This window comes from Palaemon carinicauda, chromosome 35 (genome assembly GCF_036898095.1).
Source record: "Palaemon carinicauda isolate YSFRI2023 chromosome 35, ASM3689809v2, whole genome shotgun sequence".
Classification (NCBI taxonomy): Eukaryota; Metazoa; Arthropoda; class Malacostraca; order Decapoda; family Palaemonidae; genus Palaemon; species Palaemon carinicauda.
Window position 1 is genome coordinate 57,444,243 of NC_090759.1, and position 16,500 is coordinate 57,460,742.

Here is a 16,500-nt window from a genome sequence, read left to right on the forward strand (position 1 = left end):
AACCAGCTAATCTCACACAGAAGACACAGTTCACTCGGGTCAGAGGATACCACAGGTCCCCTGCCAGCCTGCTGGCCGTAATTTTCGGCTGTCACTGAACAGAAACCTGCCAAAATTTTTGGCTGTAACTACGAAGGGAGTCTGCCATGAGTGGGTATAGCAAGACCTTCATTTGTTGGTTCTGCTACAGCAAGGTGCATCAGCCCTGTCAAACCTTCTGCCACCCAGACAGGAAGCCATTATGAGATCCTGTCTGTGGCCGAAATAGGACTGGCAATCCGTACATGGCTTCTTCTTTAATACCCCAATAAGAAGCCATGTACGGATTGCCAGTCCTATTTCGGCCACAGGCAGGATCTCATAATGCATGCCCTCCATCTGGTCGCTCAGTTTGGATGGACTCTTGACTAGGCCTGTGTCCCTCACAAGATATGGTGCAGATGTGACCAACTGCAACCTGTTCCATGATGTAATATATCGACTGGTCACCAGGAGAAACAGGGAACCCCCTTTGTATAAGAGGGCACTCCCACCAAGGAATTATGACATGGAAATTCATCACTTCCACTCCCCAGGAGTTCTACAAAAAATGCTGACGACTCTAGGCAGGCCACCCAGATGGCCCCTGTTACCAGCCCTGGATGAAGATCATGATCCGAACCGTTTGGAGGCCTTACCTAGCAGGGGAGGGCCTAATCAAGTCCCTCACAATCACAACCCCACCCCCCCCACAGCAGAAGCCTGAGAAAAAGGATAAGAAGGAACCAGCAGTAGCTGTTCCTGCTGCTCCAGATTCCAGTTCCAACCCAGTGAAGAAGCCACCTGCAAAGAAACAGAAAAGTGGATCAACAGTGGAACCACTTACTACTACATCCACTGCTGGCCCGCCTGCCTGTACTCCAACAATAGATGTAAAAGATCCTCCCATGCACGTCAACATCCTGCACTAACTGAAACTCATCAGCAAAACTGCAACTGTACGCAGTTTTACACAGCTGGCTACACTCCTTCCATCCACAGACCCTGCTCCTGAACCAACAGAAGTCACGGCCACTCATTCACAAGCTCCTAAACCTGCTCCAGTATCTCAAGAATCCCAGGAAATTCCTGCCACATCGACTAGAACTATTGAACCATCTCCAGAACCTCGTTCTACCCCATGAACCTTGGACTTCCACAGAAATCCAAGCACCATGCAGTGGAAGGATCACCCTCCTATGCAGCAGTAGCAGCCATTGCAGCCTCAAACCCAGGAATAAAAATCTCTGCCAGAGCCAACTTAAAGGGTGACATAATCATCACCATAAAGGATCACGGTAGTACCAGCCTTCTACACACTGAAGGCTCTTTGACCTACTTGATCCTGCCAAGAGATTAAGTAAAGCAATCGTCGTCAATTACCCAGTCAACGTGTCATTGTCATTCATAACTGACTGCAGTCAAGTTGCCCAGGCTGAGAGACATTTGGGCAGCCACAAGCAGCCTACCAGAAGTGTCACAGTCAATTTCATTGGCCCTATCCCAAAGACACTGGACCTTGAACTGTGGGGATCTTTCCCCACAAATGACTTTACAAGTGACCCATTGCGCTGCTTCAATTGTAAGCGCTTTGGACACCACAAGGAGGACTGTAGATGCCCAGCGATCTGTAGCCGCTGCCACGCAACCCAAGTTTGCATAGATGCACAAACAAATGGAATAGAAACACATGTCAAATGTCCAAACTGCTGGACCCCATCATGCCTGGAATAAGAAGTGTCCTGAGTTTCTCAGAAGAGTAACAACACCACAAGCAGCCCCACCAACCTCTACAGCAACAGCACCGCAGCAGCCACCGCAGCCTCAAAGGGCTCCACATTCCAGGCCTCCTCGTCGCCCTCCCACTGAACCTGCTCCAGTTGCACCTATTCCTGTCACTGCCCAGACACCAGTCACCGATCCAAACCCACTTATCAACCCTGTTCCCAATCCTACCCAGATTCCTCCTCCTGATCCTACGGTGACTTCCCTCATGTCCCAAGTTGAGTCCTTACCTGTTGAAAAGCTGGCCCCCTTGATCCTACAGCTTGTAGTTAAAGTCTGCTCCCTTGTTCAGACTCCCTCCAGCATAATTCAATCCCTCTTCTCTCCTATAATAACACCCACCCTTGAGCAGGGATAAGCAACTATGCTTTAAACTGCTCCTTTTCTTTACTACTAAAGTTTCTTCCCTCCTCTCCCAGTCTCTTCTGCTCATTGGGACTTACTACTATCGCTGCTTTTTCATATCACTAAAAATTTTCACTTCAGTTCCAGTATGGACCTGGTTTCCTGGTCCCCTGGCGGTTATGCTCTTGGTGCTGAGCAGCCACACCTCCCTATTTGCAGTTATGCTCAAGGAGCTGAGTGACTGCAAGTCCTGGCAGATGAGATTGTTGTGTTGAAGCTAGCTGTTTGTGCGAACTGATCACCTATTATTTTATAGAACAGCTCTGATAGAGCTCCTGTTTAAAAAAGAAAATTCTCTCGAGAGCTGAGAACTTGCAAAAGCAGAACCGATCGAGAAGTTGGGACTGCACCTGTTTGGGGCTATGACTTCGAGTCTAAGAGACCCTGTCCGGGCCATCTAGAACGAACAAATTTGTCAGAAATCCTATCATTCTACTTTATAATACTCACAGACTAACCATTAGCATTTGACGAGTTATCTATCATTAACTGTAAGAACTATGGAAGAGACAGTCAGAAAAGGGGAAATAGCTCCAATGAATGCATAAATTCTTACGTACAGCTGGAAAGTTTTTGATAGAGTATTCCAAAATAACTATAATCAATCAGGCTAGAGACTAAAAAAAGATGAAAATATTTTTTATACATGAAAATATAGTCTTGAAGAAAAAGGGTTACCCATTCTAACAAAATACCCACTAAAGGAGTTTAATATGTGCTGAAGAATGATATTAGATATGTGAATGAAAAATAGTGATAATTGGAAGGTATAATGATAAGAACAGCTTGGCCAGACTTATACATTGAGAGCAAGTCTACACTCATCAATGCTTAATTAATTTCCCAATACAGGAATTTGAATGGTGAGATTTTTATCCCATAAAGGGAATGTTAAAAGAAAGTCATAAGACCCAATAGTGGATTGGAGTCAACCACTCAGCCTGTGACGTCCTCCTCCACTCAAGGGCGAGCCCATGAGGGAACAGTCTTCAATGCTCTACAGTAAGTTAATACTCCAGAGCCGCTTCCCGCTCAGAGGACGACACTCAACCTCGTCATCGTGGTTGAACTCGTTCCGAGTTTTGGACTTAAACTCGTCAATCACACTATAGAATTGATCCTATGTAGTATGATCATACCTTCAACATCCAAACTTCCACTACTGGTCACAATGGATGCTGACTCTCCTCAAAACTGGTGACATTTATGTTAATTTTATCATTTTGTAATAGTGTATAAAGATTTAAGAACTATGTATTGTTGACTGAATAATTTCCCTATATTATGAGATGAAAACATTTAAAAAGGAATGATAAATTAATAAATATAAACTAACAGCTTAGGATTATCACAGAGAAAAATTATTTAACTTTTGCACGTTATATAAAAATACTTAATGAATATATCTCATCATCATCATATCATCTATTCACCCAGTCTCAACTCAGCTCCCACACAGAGAGGAGTACTCTTCCCGCTCAGGAACCAGCTAATCTCACACAGAAGACACAGTTCACTTGGGTCAGAGGATACAACAGGTCCCCTCCCAGCCTGCTGGCCGTAATTTTCGGCTGTCACTGAACAGAAACCTGCCAAAATTTTTGGCTGTAACTACGAAGGGAGTCTGCCATGAGTGGGTATAGCAAGACCTTCATTTGTTGGTTCTGCTACAGCAAGGTGCATCAGCCCTGTCAAACCTTCTGCCACCCAGACAGGAAACCATGTAAAGATTTTACACAGCTGGCTAAACTCCTTCCATCCACAGACCCTGCTCCTGAACCAACAGAAGTCACTACCACTCATTCACAAGCTCCTAAACCTGCTCCAGTATCTCAAGAATCCCAGGAAATTCCTGCCACATCGACTACAACTATTGAGCCGTCTCCAGAACCTCGTTCTACCCCATGAACCTTGGACTTCCACAGAAATCCAAGCACCATGCAGTGGAAGGATCACCCTCTTATGCAGCAGTAGCAGCCATTGCAGCCTCAAACCCAGGAATAAAAATCTCTGCCAGAGCCAACTTAAAGGGTGACATAATCATCACCACAAAGGATCAGGACAGTGCCAGCCTTCTACACACTGAAGCCTCCTTTACCTACGTTGATCCTGCCAAGAAATTAAGTAAAGCAATCGTCGTCAATTACCCAGTCAACATGTCATTGTCCTTCATAACTGACTGCAGTCAAGTTGCCCAAGCTGAGAGACATTTGGGCAGCCACAAGCAGCCTACCAGAAGTGTCACAGTCACTTTCATTGGCCCTATCCCAAAGACACTGGACCCTAGACTGTGGGGATCTTTCCCCACAAATGACTTTACAAGTGACCCATTGCGCTGCTTCAATTGTCAGCGCTTTGGACACCACAAGGAGGACTGCAGAAGCCCAGCGATCTGTAGCCGCTGCCACGCAACCCAAGTTTGCATAGATGCACATAAAAATGGAATAGAATCACAAGTCAAATGTCCAAACTGTGCTGGACCCCATCATGCCTGGAATAAAAAGTGTCCTGAGTTTCTCAGAAGAGTATCAACACCACAAGCAGCCCCACCAACCTTTACAGTAACAGCACCGTAGCCTCAAAGGGCTCCACGTTCCAGGCCTCCTCGTCTCCCTCCCACTGAACCTGCTCCAGTTGCACCTATTCCTGTCACTGCCCAGACATCAGTCACCAATCCAAACCCAGTTATCAACCCTGTTCCCAATCCTACCCAGATTCCTCCTCCTGATCCTACGGTGACTTCCCTCATGTCCCAAGTTGAGTCCTTACCTGTTGAAAAGCTGGCCCCCTTGATCCTACAGCTCGTAGTTAAAGTCTGCTCCCTTGTTCAGACTCCCTTCAGCATAATTCAATCCCTCCTCTCTCCTATAAAAACACCCACCCTTGAGCAGGGATAAGCAACTATGCTTTAAACTGTTCCTTTTCTCTACTACTAAACTTTCTTCCTTCCTCTCCCAGTCTCTTCTGCTCACTGGGACTTACTACTATCGCTGCTTTTTCATATCACTAAAAACTTTCACTTCAGTTCCAGTATGGACCTGGTTTCCTGGTCCCCTGGCGGTTATGCTCTTGGTGCTGAGCAGCCACACCTCCCTACTTGCAGTTATGCTCAAGGACCTGAGTGACTGCAAGTCCTAGCAGATGAGATTGTTGTGTTGAAGCTAGCTGTTTGTGCGAACTGATCACTTATTACTTTATAGAACAGCTCTGATAGAGCTCCTGTTTTAAAAAGAAAATTCTCTAGAGAGCCGAGAACTTGCAAGAGCGGAACCAATCGAGAGTTCGGGACTGCACCTGTTTGGGGCTATGACTTCGAGTCTAAGAGACCCAGTCCAGGCGTAAAGCCCGGGCCACCTAAAACGAACAAATTTGTCAGAAATCCTATTATTCTACTTTAAAATACTCACAGACTAACCATTAGCATTTGACGAGTTATCTATCATTAACTGTTAGAACTATGGAAGAGACAGTCAGAAAAGGGGAAATAGCTCCAATGAATGCATAAATTCTTACGTATAGCTGGAAAGTTTTTGATAGAGTATTTCAAAGTAACTATAAGCAATCAGGTTAGAGAATGTAAAACAAGATGAAAATATTTTTTATACATGAAAATATGAAGTCTTGAAGAAAAAGTAAGGGTTACCCATTCTGTAAAATACCCACTAAAGGAGTTTAATATGTGCTGAAGAATATTAGATATGTGAATGAAAAATAGTGATAATTGGAAGGTATAATGATAGGAACAGCTTGGCCAAACTTATACGTTAAGAGAGCAAGTCTGGACTCATCAAGGCTTAATTAATTTCTCAATAGAGGAAATTGATTGGTGAGATTTTTATCCCATAAAGGGAATGTTAAAAGAAAGTCATAAGACCCAATAGTGGATTGGAGTCAACCACTCAGCCTGTGACGTCCTCCTCCACTCAAGGGCGAGCCCATGAGGGAACGGTCTTCAATGCTCTGCAGTAAGCTAATACTCCAGAGCCACTTCCCGCTCAGAGGACGACACTCAACCTCGTCATCGTGGTTGAACTCGTTCCGAGTTTTGGACTTAAACTCGTCAATCACACTATAGAATTGATCCTATGTAGTATGATCATACCTTCAACATCCAAACTTCCACTACTGGTCACAATGGATGCTGACTCTCCTCAAAACTGGTGACATTTATGTTAATTTTATCATTTTGTAATAGTGTATAAAGATTTAAGAACTATGTATTGTTGATTGAATAATTTCTCTAAATTATGAGATGAAAACATTTGAAAAGGAAGGATAAATTAATAAATATAAACTAACAGCTTAGGATTATCACACAAAAAAATTATTTAACTTTTACACGTTATATAAAAATACTTAATGAATATATCCCATCATCATCATATCTCTTCACCCAGTCTCAACTCAGCTCCCACACAGAGAGGAGTACTCTTCCCGCTCAGGAACCACCTAATCTCACACAGAAGACAGTTCACGCGGGTCAGGGGATACCACAGGTCCCCTGCAAGCCTACTGGCCGTAATTTTCGGCTGTCACTGAACAGAAACCTGCCAAATTTTTTGGCTGTAACTACGAAGAGAGTCTGCCACGAGTGGTTATAGAAAGACCTTCATTTGTTGGTTCTGCTACAGCAAGGTGCATCAGCCCTGTCAAACCTTCTGCCACCCAGACAGGAAGCCATGTACAGATTGCCAGTCCTATTTCGGCCACAGGCAGGATCTCATAATGCATGCCCTCCATCTGGTAGCTCAGTTTGGATGGACTCTTGACTGGGCCTGCGTCCCTCACAAGATATGGTCCAGATGTGACCAACTGCAACCTGTTCCATGATGTAATATATCGACTGGTCACCAGGAGAAACAGGGAACCCCCCTTGTATAAGAGGGTGCTCCCACCAAGGAATCATGACATGGAAATTCATCACTTCCACCCCCCAGGAGTTCTACAAAAAATGCTGAAGACTCTAGGCAGGCCACCCAGATGGCCCATGTTACCAGCCCTGGATGAGGATCGTGATCCAAACTGTTTGGAGGCCTTGCCTGGCAGGGGAGGGCCTAATCAAGTCCCTCACAATCACAACCCCCGCCCCCCCCCCACACCAGAAGCCTGAGAAAAAGGAAAAGAAGGAACCAGCAGTAGCTGTTCCTGCTGCTCCAGATCCCAGTCCCAACCCAGTGAAGAAGCCACCTGCAAAGAAACAGAAAAGTGGATCAACAGTGGAACCACCTACTACTACATCCACTGCCTCCCCACCTGCCTGTACTCCAACAATAGAGGTAAAAGATCCTCCCATGGACCTCGACCTGCACTGACTGAACCTCATCAGCAAGACTGCAACTGTACACAGTGTCTTACACAGCTACTTGCAGAAGCCACTGCTACACTCCTTCCATCCACAGACCCTGCTCCTGAACCAACAGAAGCAATTACCCCTCATTCTCAAGCTCCTAAACCTGATCCAGTATCTCAGGAATCCAAAGAAATTCCTGCCACATCGACTCCAACTATTGAGCCGTCTCCAGAACCTTGTCCTACCCCTATGAACCTAGGACTTCTACAGAAATTCAAGCTCCCTGCAGTGGAAGGATCACCCTCTTATGCAGCAGTAGCAGCCATTGCAGCCTCAAATCCAGGAATAAAAATCTCAGCCAGAGACAACTTAAAGGGTGACATAATCATCACCACAAAGGATCAGTATAGTGCCAGCCTTCTACACACTGAAGGCTCTTTGACCTACTTGATCCTGCCAAGAGATTAAGCAAAGCAATTGTCACCAATTACCCAGTCAACATGTCACTGTCCTTCATAACTGACTACAGTTAAGTTGCCCAGGCTAAGACGTTTGGGCAGCCACAAGCAGCCTACCAGATGTGTCACAGTCACTTTCATTGGCCCTATCCCAAAAACACTAGACCTTGGACTGTGGGGATCTTTCTCCACTAAGGACTTTACGAGTGACTCATTGCGCTGCTTCAATTGTCAGCACTTTGGACACCACAAGGAGGACTGCAGAAGCCCAGCGGTATGTGGAGTTTGCAGCCACCGCCACACAACCCAAGTATGCATAGATGCACATAAAAATGGAATGGAAACACATGCCAAGTGTCCAAACTTGCTGGACCCCACCATACCTGGGATAAGAAGTGTCCTGAGTTTCTCAGAAGAGTATCAACACCACAGGCAGCCCCCTCTACAGCAACAGCACCGCAGACTCAAAGGGCTCCACATTCCAGGCCTCCTCATCGCCCTCCCACTGAACCTGCTCCAGTTGCACCTATTCCTGTCACTGCCCAAACACCAATCACCGATCCAAACCCAGTCATCAACACCACTCCCAAACCTACCCAGATTCCTTCTCCTGACCCTACAGTGTCCTCTGTCATCTCCCAAGTTGAGTACTTACCTGTTGAAAAGCTAGTCCCCTTGATCCTACAGCTTGTAGTTAAAGTCTGCTCCCTTGGTCAGACTCCCTCCAACATAATTCAATCCCTCCTCTTTCCTCTAGTAACAACCCCCTTGAGCAGGTATAAGCAACTATGCTTTAAACTGCTCCTTTTCTCTACTACTAAAGCTTCTTCCCTCCTCTCCCAGTCTCTTCTATCCATTGGGACTTGCTAATGTCACTACTTTTACTTATGACTAAAATTTTCACTTCGGTTCCGGTATGGACCTGGTTTCCTGGTCCTCCTGGCGATTATGCTCTTGGTGCTGAGCGGCCGCACCTCCCTACCTGCAGTTACGCTCAAGGAGCTGAGCGACTGTAAGTCCAGGGAGGTGAGCTTGTTGTGTTGGGGCTTGCTGCTTGAGTAAACTGATCACCTGATATTTTGTGGAACAGTTCTGGATAGAGCTACTGATTAAAAAGGAAAAGTCTCTCGTGAGCCGAGAACTTGCAACAGCGGAACCGATCGTAAGGTCAAGGCTGCACCTGTTTGGGGCTATGACCTAGTATCTAAGAGCCCCAGTCCGGGCAATCTAGAATGAACAAACGAACTGCAAACTTAACAGGGTGTTAAGAATGTAGTTTGTTGGGATTAATAACTGATAATAGAATTATAACTCTACAAAGCGTAAACATGAAAACAAATGATTAGTTCGGTGTGCTGACTAACCATGACTTAAATCAACCTGAACATCAAAACTAGATGATTGGTATATGGGCAGTGACAGGAATAGGGGCAACTGGAGCAGGTTCAGTGGGAGGGCGACAAGGAGGCCTGGAATGTGGAGCCCTTTGAGGCTGCGGTGCTGTTGCTTGTTTCCCCCAAGGCGAGGCTCACCATTGCACTCCGGTGGTGCTGACCCTTGCGATTGACCCAAATGTGGTCAACTCGGGTGTAGCGGGGAACTGCGTTCGCGCTATCCCCCAACAAAAACTGGTTTAATATACTGTAAACTTATTGCTTCTCAAACACACAAGTGAACCCTAGTTAACATCTACTGAGTACATGTAACCTAACACTGAATTGTTTATGCAATAAATCAATTTATATCAGTGCATCCTGCAACTTTATCATGAGGATATAAATTCTTATATTTCGTAAGTAGAAACATAAATTAAATATCATTAGAAAAAAATCGCTATATTATTTAATTGACCCAGGACTGATCTTTCTAATCTTGTTCCCTATTTGAATGCTCAAAGATTTCTCCTGTTCACTAATATATTAGTTACTAGGCTTGTTATTCCCTCAACTCTGCATAGTTTTAACAATTAGATTCCTTCTACTTTAGTATCGTATTTATCCACAAAGCCGAACTTATCATTATCCCCAAGAATCAAGACAACACCAGCCTCCTGCAGACGGAATCCTACTTGACGTTCGTTTGTTCGTTCAGAATGCTCTGCATTTACAGACAAGTGGGGGCTCTTGGCACAAGGCACTAGTCCCTAAGAGTGCACACAGAGTGCGCTCTTAGTTTTAACATCTGCTCCACACCAGGAGTGTAGCTGCGGAAGTATAAGTATTTCTTATATGAGATTATGTAGCTGAACGGAACTATTCTCATGGCGAACAAAATGTCAGCGACACAGCCATCCCAGACACAGAAAGTAGGCGCAGTTGCTCTGCCCCAAGAGCGTGGCTGCCAGGTAAAATAAAAAAGAAAACAACCTAGGATCCAATTGGAACCAAAAGGAAGGGGTTTAGGAGTAGAGAAAAGTTTTATAACAGCAAGTCCCAGTTAAGTAAAAGACGAGGAGAGAAGAGTTAAAAGTAGGAGAGAACAGAAACAGTTTGCTCCTTGGTCCAGCCAAGAAGCAAAGGAAGGCAGTTATTACCAATAACCTGTCACCATGCCTCTATCTTTCATCACCAGCCTCTTAAAACATCGCCAGTGAAGAATGCTACACAAAAAGATTTTGCAGCCCCAACAAACAAAGTCATCGCCACCTTCATCAGCCCATCCCATCTTCCCTCGACATTAGAATATGGGAGACTTTCCCCATTCAAGACTAAATACGGAAACCTAAAGTCCACAAGAAAGGCAAATTAACAATTCCTAAATGTACCAACTGTGCCCTCTCTTATCACGCCTGGAACAAGTATTCAGAGCATTTGAAAAGGATTACGGTCATGAAATACACCTCACTGTAAAACTCGTCTCAACAACCACCTCAGCTCCAGCAGCCACCAAAATCTCAGAGGATATCTCACCACCAACCATGCACCACTCCTGATGAAGTCATCCCTACCCTAACAATACCACCAACTCCCCTACCAAACCCATACCATACTTTACCCAACACATAGAAACCAAGTCCCTCAAAGACCTCATCCCCACAGCCTTTCACCTTTTCTCCAGACTTCCATCCCTGTTCAAAGCCCCCAAATCCCTTCAATCACTTGGCCAAATACTCCTTGGTCCCAAACAGACTCTTCTTCTCCAACACCCTAAAGAGTAGAGATGAATTCTTAAATTTATAACTAGTCCTCTCTCTTCTACTCATAATCCTTCCAATTGCTATCCCAGTTTTTTCTACTCACTGGGACATTGTGCTATAAAAGTTTCTCTACCACTGAAAACCTTCCTTTCAGTTCTATGAGGAACATGTATTTTGGACACAGTTGTCCAGCAGACCTACTTTGGAGCAGGGACAATATAAGGATATTAATACTGACTAGGTACCTGGCTTTGCTAAGGACTTACCGGTGCCGGTTTAGTATGTGGCCTACCTTCCGAGTGTGGCCTACCTTCAGAATGTGGCCTACCTTGAAAAGCAAAATATAAATATAAATATATATATATATATATATATATATATATATATATATATATATATATATATATATACATATATATGGTAGATGGTGTCAATTAATTACGGAATTGCTGGTGTAGTAAGTCATTGTTTATGTTAACTTGTTGCCGTCTACGGAAATGAAAATTTAAGTGGTAAAGTTATTACAGAATTGCTGGTTTATTAAGTAACTGTTTATAATTACCTGTCTCCCTTTATGGAAATGTAAGGAAAACCTCCTACAACACTTGCAGCAATATTATCATCTTTGTATATATTTTTCTGTACATATTATTTATTCAGTCCGGTGCAGAATCATCTATCCTTTATTTCTATATACATTTCATTATTATATGTCAAGTGTGGGCTTTCACATTTATTGTAATGTTGACTGTAAAAACCACAAATGCCCCGCATTTTTTCACCTGTTCACAGTTGGTCAGTCACCTTCCTACCCTGCCGTCCGCACTGGTCAATGTACTTTGCCCGTGTCAGAAATAAAGCATCACTCATCTATGGGCTGTCATCTCAAACCCTTAAGTCTTTACAAAGAAACGTTAATACCAATAATCCAAAGGGAGGTGGAATTTGGTTCAGTAATTCACTTCGACGAGTGGCCTGCTTATGGCCAACTTCAGCATTTAGGATTTGAACATCAAAATGTAAACCCTCAGCACCATTATGTTGACCCAGTTACTAGTGCTTATACGCAAAGAATTGAAAGATCTTGGCTTGAAAGAAAATTCAACTTTATGAAGAAAAGGCGCCGAGTTCCAATTCATCACTTCCAAGGACATCTTAATAAATACTGCTGGCGATATTCAAAAGGAGCTAATAGCGACTTATTTTAGAATTTTAGCATATTTTAAAAATTAAATAAATCTTGATTTTACAACTGAACTGTATTTCTTATACCTCTATAAATACTACCACTGAGGTAGGACACATTCAAGCCAGAATAAGAAAGGTAAGCCACATACTAAACCGGTACCGACTTACCTTCAGTCATACTTTTGACATGAGCAGTGAACATTTTTTAGTACTCCTTAATACACCTGGCCAAGCAACCATTTGAGGCTATGACTGTGTGAATCTAAGAGCTCTGTCTGTCACGTCTGAGCAAAAGCTCCCCAAAATCTGGGTGTGTGGACTAAGCTTAATTCCCCCTTTTTGGGAGTTTTTCATAGATGAAATTTTTATCCCTTAAAGGGAATATTAAAAGAAAGTCATAAGACCCCATAGTGGATTGTGAGTCAACCACTCAGCCTGTGACGTCCTCCTCCACTCAAGGGCGAGCCCATGAGGGAACGGTCTTCAATGCTCTGCAGTAAGTTAATACTCCAGAGCCGCTTCCCGCTCAGAGGACGACACTCAACCTCGCGACACTCAACCTCGTCATCGTGGTTGAACTCGTTCCGAGTTTTGGACTTAAACTCGTCAATCACACTATAGAATTGATCCTATGTAGTATGATCATACCTTCAACATCCCAAATTCCACTACTGGTCACAAAGGATGCTGACTCTCCTCAAAACTAGTGACAATTATGTTATTCTCTATCATTTTGTAATATTCTATATAGATTTAAAAACTCAGTATTGTTGATTAAATAATTTCCATATATGGTTAAATGAAACAAAATTAAAATTATTGACAAAATAAAAATTAACCACTTAGGAATTTCACAGAGAAGAGATATTTCAATTATGCACACCAACTCTAAATAAAAATACCTAATAAATATATCCAATACACCGAACGCTAGTTCAGCTCCCAGTAAGGAAAGGACAATCAGCACCGTTCTCACCCCCCTCTCGCTCATCCTAGCTGGATGAAATTTTTAGCCAAGCTGAGACTTACACCTCAGCGTTCGGCCATCATAGCCAGCCGAAATATCCCATGGACTTTGCTCTCGCTGTCCTCCAACTGTTGACCCACCATGAGTGCTTAAATCCATACCTTCATTTGCAGAACTATCTACAATGCACTGATACTCCTTGCCAAGAATTCTGCCATAGATATAGGAAGCCACACCAGATTTTTTCCAGGTACTACAATGTCAGAGACTATGGTTTTCTCCATATCCACTTCAATCTTGATGGGGATGTGAACATTGATGTAAAGAGTCAAAAGATCTGGTACAGCTGCAACGGCTGGAATCTGTACCATGATGGCAAGTTCTTCAACCTCATCAGAAAACCAAGAGAGCCACCCTTCCAGTCATTCAACCTCCAGCTGCCACTACTCCTGCACAGGCTATTGTAACCCCACCTCCCAACAAGAAGAAAAAGAGCAAGTCTTCAAAGCCTTTCACTGCCTCCAGCCAACCCCTGACTGCCCTGCTACCAGCCAAGTCATGCCGTCTTCGAAACCACTTGTAAAAACACCAACACCTGCAAAGGCTCCACGGTTACCAACAAAGTACTGCCTTCACAGGACCAACGTGCCTAGAATCCTACACCTTCTTCCTCAGAACCAGACCCACCGACGTTGCCCAGCCCCACCCCACTGCTATAGAGACAGGAATCCTCTGTTGAAGTCTCCCTTGATCCTGAAGGCAGTTGCCACCGAGACTGCAAATGCACAAACTGTCTCGCCCAGATACTAAAAGAAGCCGCTGCCATGATCTCCAGCTCTCCTTCATCATTCTCACCCATGGCGGAGATGAAACCTCAAGATCCTCTGCCCAAATTCAAGCTTCTATCCACTGAAAACACCTTTTCATATGTTGCAGTTGCTACCCTTGCAACCGCACATACCAACATCCAAATTTCAATTTAACCAAATTGCAAGGGGGAACTTATCATCACCTAAAAGGATGAAGAAAGTGCCAGTCTCCTTCAGACAGAATTCTCCCTGGCACTCCTCGACCAAGCCAAGAAGCAAAGGAAAGCCATCCTTTCTAGTTACCCAGCCTCCATGCCTTTAACCGTCATCATTTCTCTCATCAACATTGCCAGTGCAGAATGCTGTAAGGATAGATTCAGAGTTTCTGTCAACAAAGTCATAGCCACCTTCATCAGACCCATTCCACCTTTTCTTCTCAATATGGGGAACTTTCCCCATCCAGGATTACATACCTGAGCCACTTACATTTTACTGCTGCCACCAGTATGGCCACTACTGTGTAGACTGCAGAGGACCTAACTTTTCTAGAGTCCGCAGCCAACATCACCATACTCAATAGTGTATAGACGGCCATGTCAAGATGTCCTAACTGCTTCCTCTCCCATAACAGCTGGAATAGGTGTCTAGAGCATTTGAAGAGAATACTTACCACGCATGTTACCCACTGGCCAACCCATCTTAAGCACCATCCCAACCGTCTCAACCTCGGAGAATTCCTCGCCAGAGACCTTGTCATCAATCCCCCTCAGCTCCTGATCCTGTTATCCCTACTGCACCAGCACCTCTCCCCATTCCTTCTCCGTCCCAATCCTTACCCAACCAAAAGAATCATTACAACTTGAAGACTTGATCCCCACATTCCTCCAAATTTTCTCCTAGCCCCTTTCCCTTCCTAAAGTTCCCAAATCTCTTCAATCCCTTATCAAAATACTCCTCTCCTCCCAGGCTAATCCCTTCTTCTCACCACCCTAAATTCCTTTTCTAACCCTCCTTGAGTGGGAAAAAGGTCTTCTTTCTTTAACAGCTACTTTCACTACTACTCAGAATCCTCTCCCAGTCTCTTCTACTCACTGGGACTTGCTGCTATAACGTCATCCAACGCAAAACTGCATGGATGCACACAAGGAAGGGAAACCTTTCCCAAGTGCCTCAACTTTGCCTTTCGCCATCATGCCAGGAACAAGAGGTGTCCAGAGTTCCTGGGGGAGAAGTGAGGCAGTAATCAATCCACCAGCTACTACAGCAGCCACAGCATTTAGCAGCCAGTGACCTCCACAGCAGCAACAGTACTGACCCAGTCACCAAAGCCGCAGAGTGTCCCACATCGCAGACCTGTCCAGCACCCTGCCACCGTCCCTCCTCCTGATCCAGTTATCCTTATCCCACCTCCTTCCCAAGTCCCTTCTTCCTCCCCACCCTCCCTAAACCCTCCCCCTAGCCTATCCTTCGCCCACCATCATGACTCTCTGCCCCTTAAAGAAATCCTTCCAGCCCTCCTCCACCTTCTGTCCAAAGTTTAAAATCCCCCTACATGTCCAGACTCTTTTCCAATCCCTCCTTAATTACATACTCTCACCCCCTCCTTGAGTAGATATAAGTTGTTGTAACTTATAAGTCCTCCTTTTTCTCGTACTGAAAATCCTTCTCTCCTCTCCCAGTCTTTTCTACTTTACTGGGACTTGCTGCTATACAACTTTTGCCCACTCCTAAAAAAATTCATTTCAGTTCTATTTGGATCCGGGTTTTTTTTTTTTTTTTTTTTTGAGATCTTTGACTCCTGCAGCTATGCGGAGTAGTTGCTTGTGTTAAAAGCACACGCTCTGTACACTCTTATGGGCTAGTGCCTTGTGACAAGAGGCCCTGCTCGGCTGTAAATGCCAAGTAATCTAAAACCAACCAACCAAAACGTCCCAGAACCTGGATCATCTACAGCATGTCTCACTAAACTAATCTAATTTAATGCTAGCAAGGAGTTATTCCAGGTCATAATTAAGGAAGCAAGCTATTTGGATGAACAGCTTTTCAATCTGGATGAGACTGGCCCCTTTTGGAAACACATGCCAATGCAACCTTTCAATATGAAGGAGGCCAGAGCCCTGGATTCAAGATCTACAAACATTACCTGACACTTATAATGTGTGGAAATGCTACAGGCTCTCTGGAAAAAACCAGTTCTTATTTACAATTCCAAAAACACAAGGGACCTCAAAAACAAAAACAATAGCCCCCTGCCAGTGAATTGGATGCACAACCAAAAAGGAATGGATAACGAAAACACCGACGTGAGATCGATTTCACCAATGCTCCATTCCCTGAAGTCAAACTTTATCCTCCCGTAAAAGGCTTTGATTTTGAAGTGCTTCTCCTAATGGATAATAGTATAGGTCATACAATCAATCTGTAATATGATAGCTCAGAGGTAG

The 16,500-nt window shown here is 44.2% G+C and overlaps 4 protein-coding genes, 2 non-coding genes and 1 pseudogene across 6 annotated transcripts in view; 3 read left to right on the forward strand and 4 right to left on the reverse strand.

Moving 5' to 3' along the window:
* Window positions 1–16,500, reverse strand: part of Orc1 (origin recognition complex subunit 1) — a 141,320-nt gene that overhangs the window by 70,708 nt on the left and 54,112 nt on the right. The window lies entirely within an intron of this gene.
* Window positions 651–1,163, forward strand: LOC137627312 (uncharacterized). Its single transcript, XM_068358394.1, has 2 exons — window positions 651–894; window positions 1,021–1,163. The coding sequence occupies exons 1-2, from the start codon at window positions 651–653 to the stop codon at window positions 1,161–1,163; spliced, it is 387 nt and encodes a 128-aa protein (XP_068214495.1).
* LOC137627313 (mucin-7-like) lies at window positions 1,709–4,116 on the forward strand. The gene is made up of 2 exons (XM_068358395.1): window positions 1,709–1,999; window positions 3,949–4,116. Exons 1-2 carry the CDS (start codon window positions 1,709–1,711, stop codon window positions 4,114–4,116), a joined length of 459 nt encoding a protein of 152 aa, XP_068214496.1.
* Window positions 3,140–3,345, reverse strand: LOC137628016 (small nucleolar RNA U3). The gene has a single exon (XR_011041319.1). It is a non-coding gene; the product is annotated as a small nucleolar RNA U3 (small nucleolar RNA).
* Window positions 4,113–4,784, forward strand: LOC137627314 (uncharacterized). Its single transcript, XM_068358397.1, has one exon. The coding sequence runs from the start codon at window positions 4,113–4,115 to the stop codon at window positions 4,782–4,784; it is 672 nt and encodes a 223-aa protein (XP_068214498.1).
* LOC137628012 (small nucleolar RNA U3) lies at window positions 6,103–6,308 on the reverse strand. The gene has a single exon (XR_011041316.1). It is a non-coding gene; the product is annotated as a small nucleolar RNA U3 (small nucleolar RNA).
* On the reverse strand, window positions 12,706–12,926 carry LOC137628018 (small nucleolar RNA U3; annotated as a pseudogene).

Excerpts from the sequence above, each read along its gene's own strand:
- LOC137627312 (XM_068358394.1), top strand. The coding sequence starts at position 651 with ATGATCCGAACCGTTTGGAGGCCTTACCTAGCAGGGGAGGGCCTAATC. Across the intron at positions 895-1,020 it reads CACTGCTGGCCCGCCTGCCT|ACCCTGCTCCTGAACCAACA; the intron begins GTACTCCAACAA and ends TTCCATCCACAG.
- LOC137627313 (XM_068358395.1), top strand. The coding sequence starts at position 1,709 with ATGTCAAATGTCCAAACTGCTGGACCCCATCATGCCTGGAATAAGAAG. Across the intron at positions 2,000-3,948 it reads TTCCTCCTCCTGATCCTACG|CTGGCTAAACTCCTTCCATC; the intron begins GTGACTTCCCTC and ends GATTTTACACAG.
- LOC137627314 (XM_068358397.1), top strand. The coding sequence starts at position 4,113 with ATGAACCTTGGACTTCCACAGAAATCCAAGCACCATGCAGTGGAAGGA.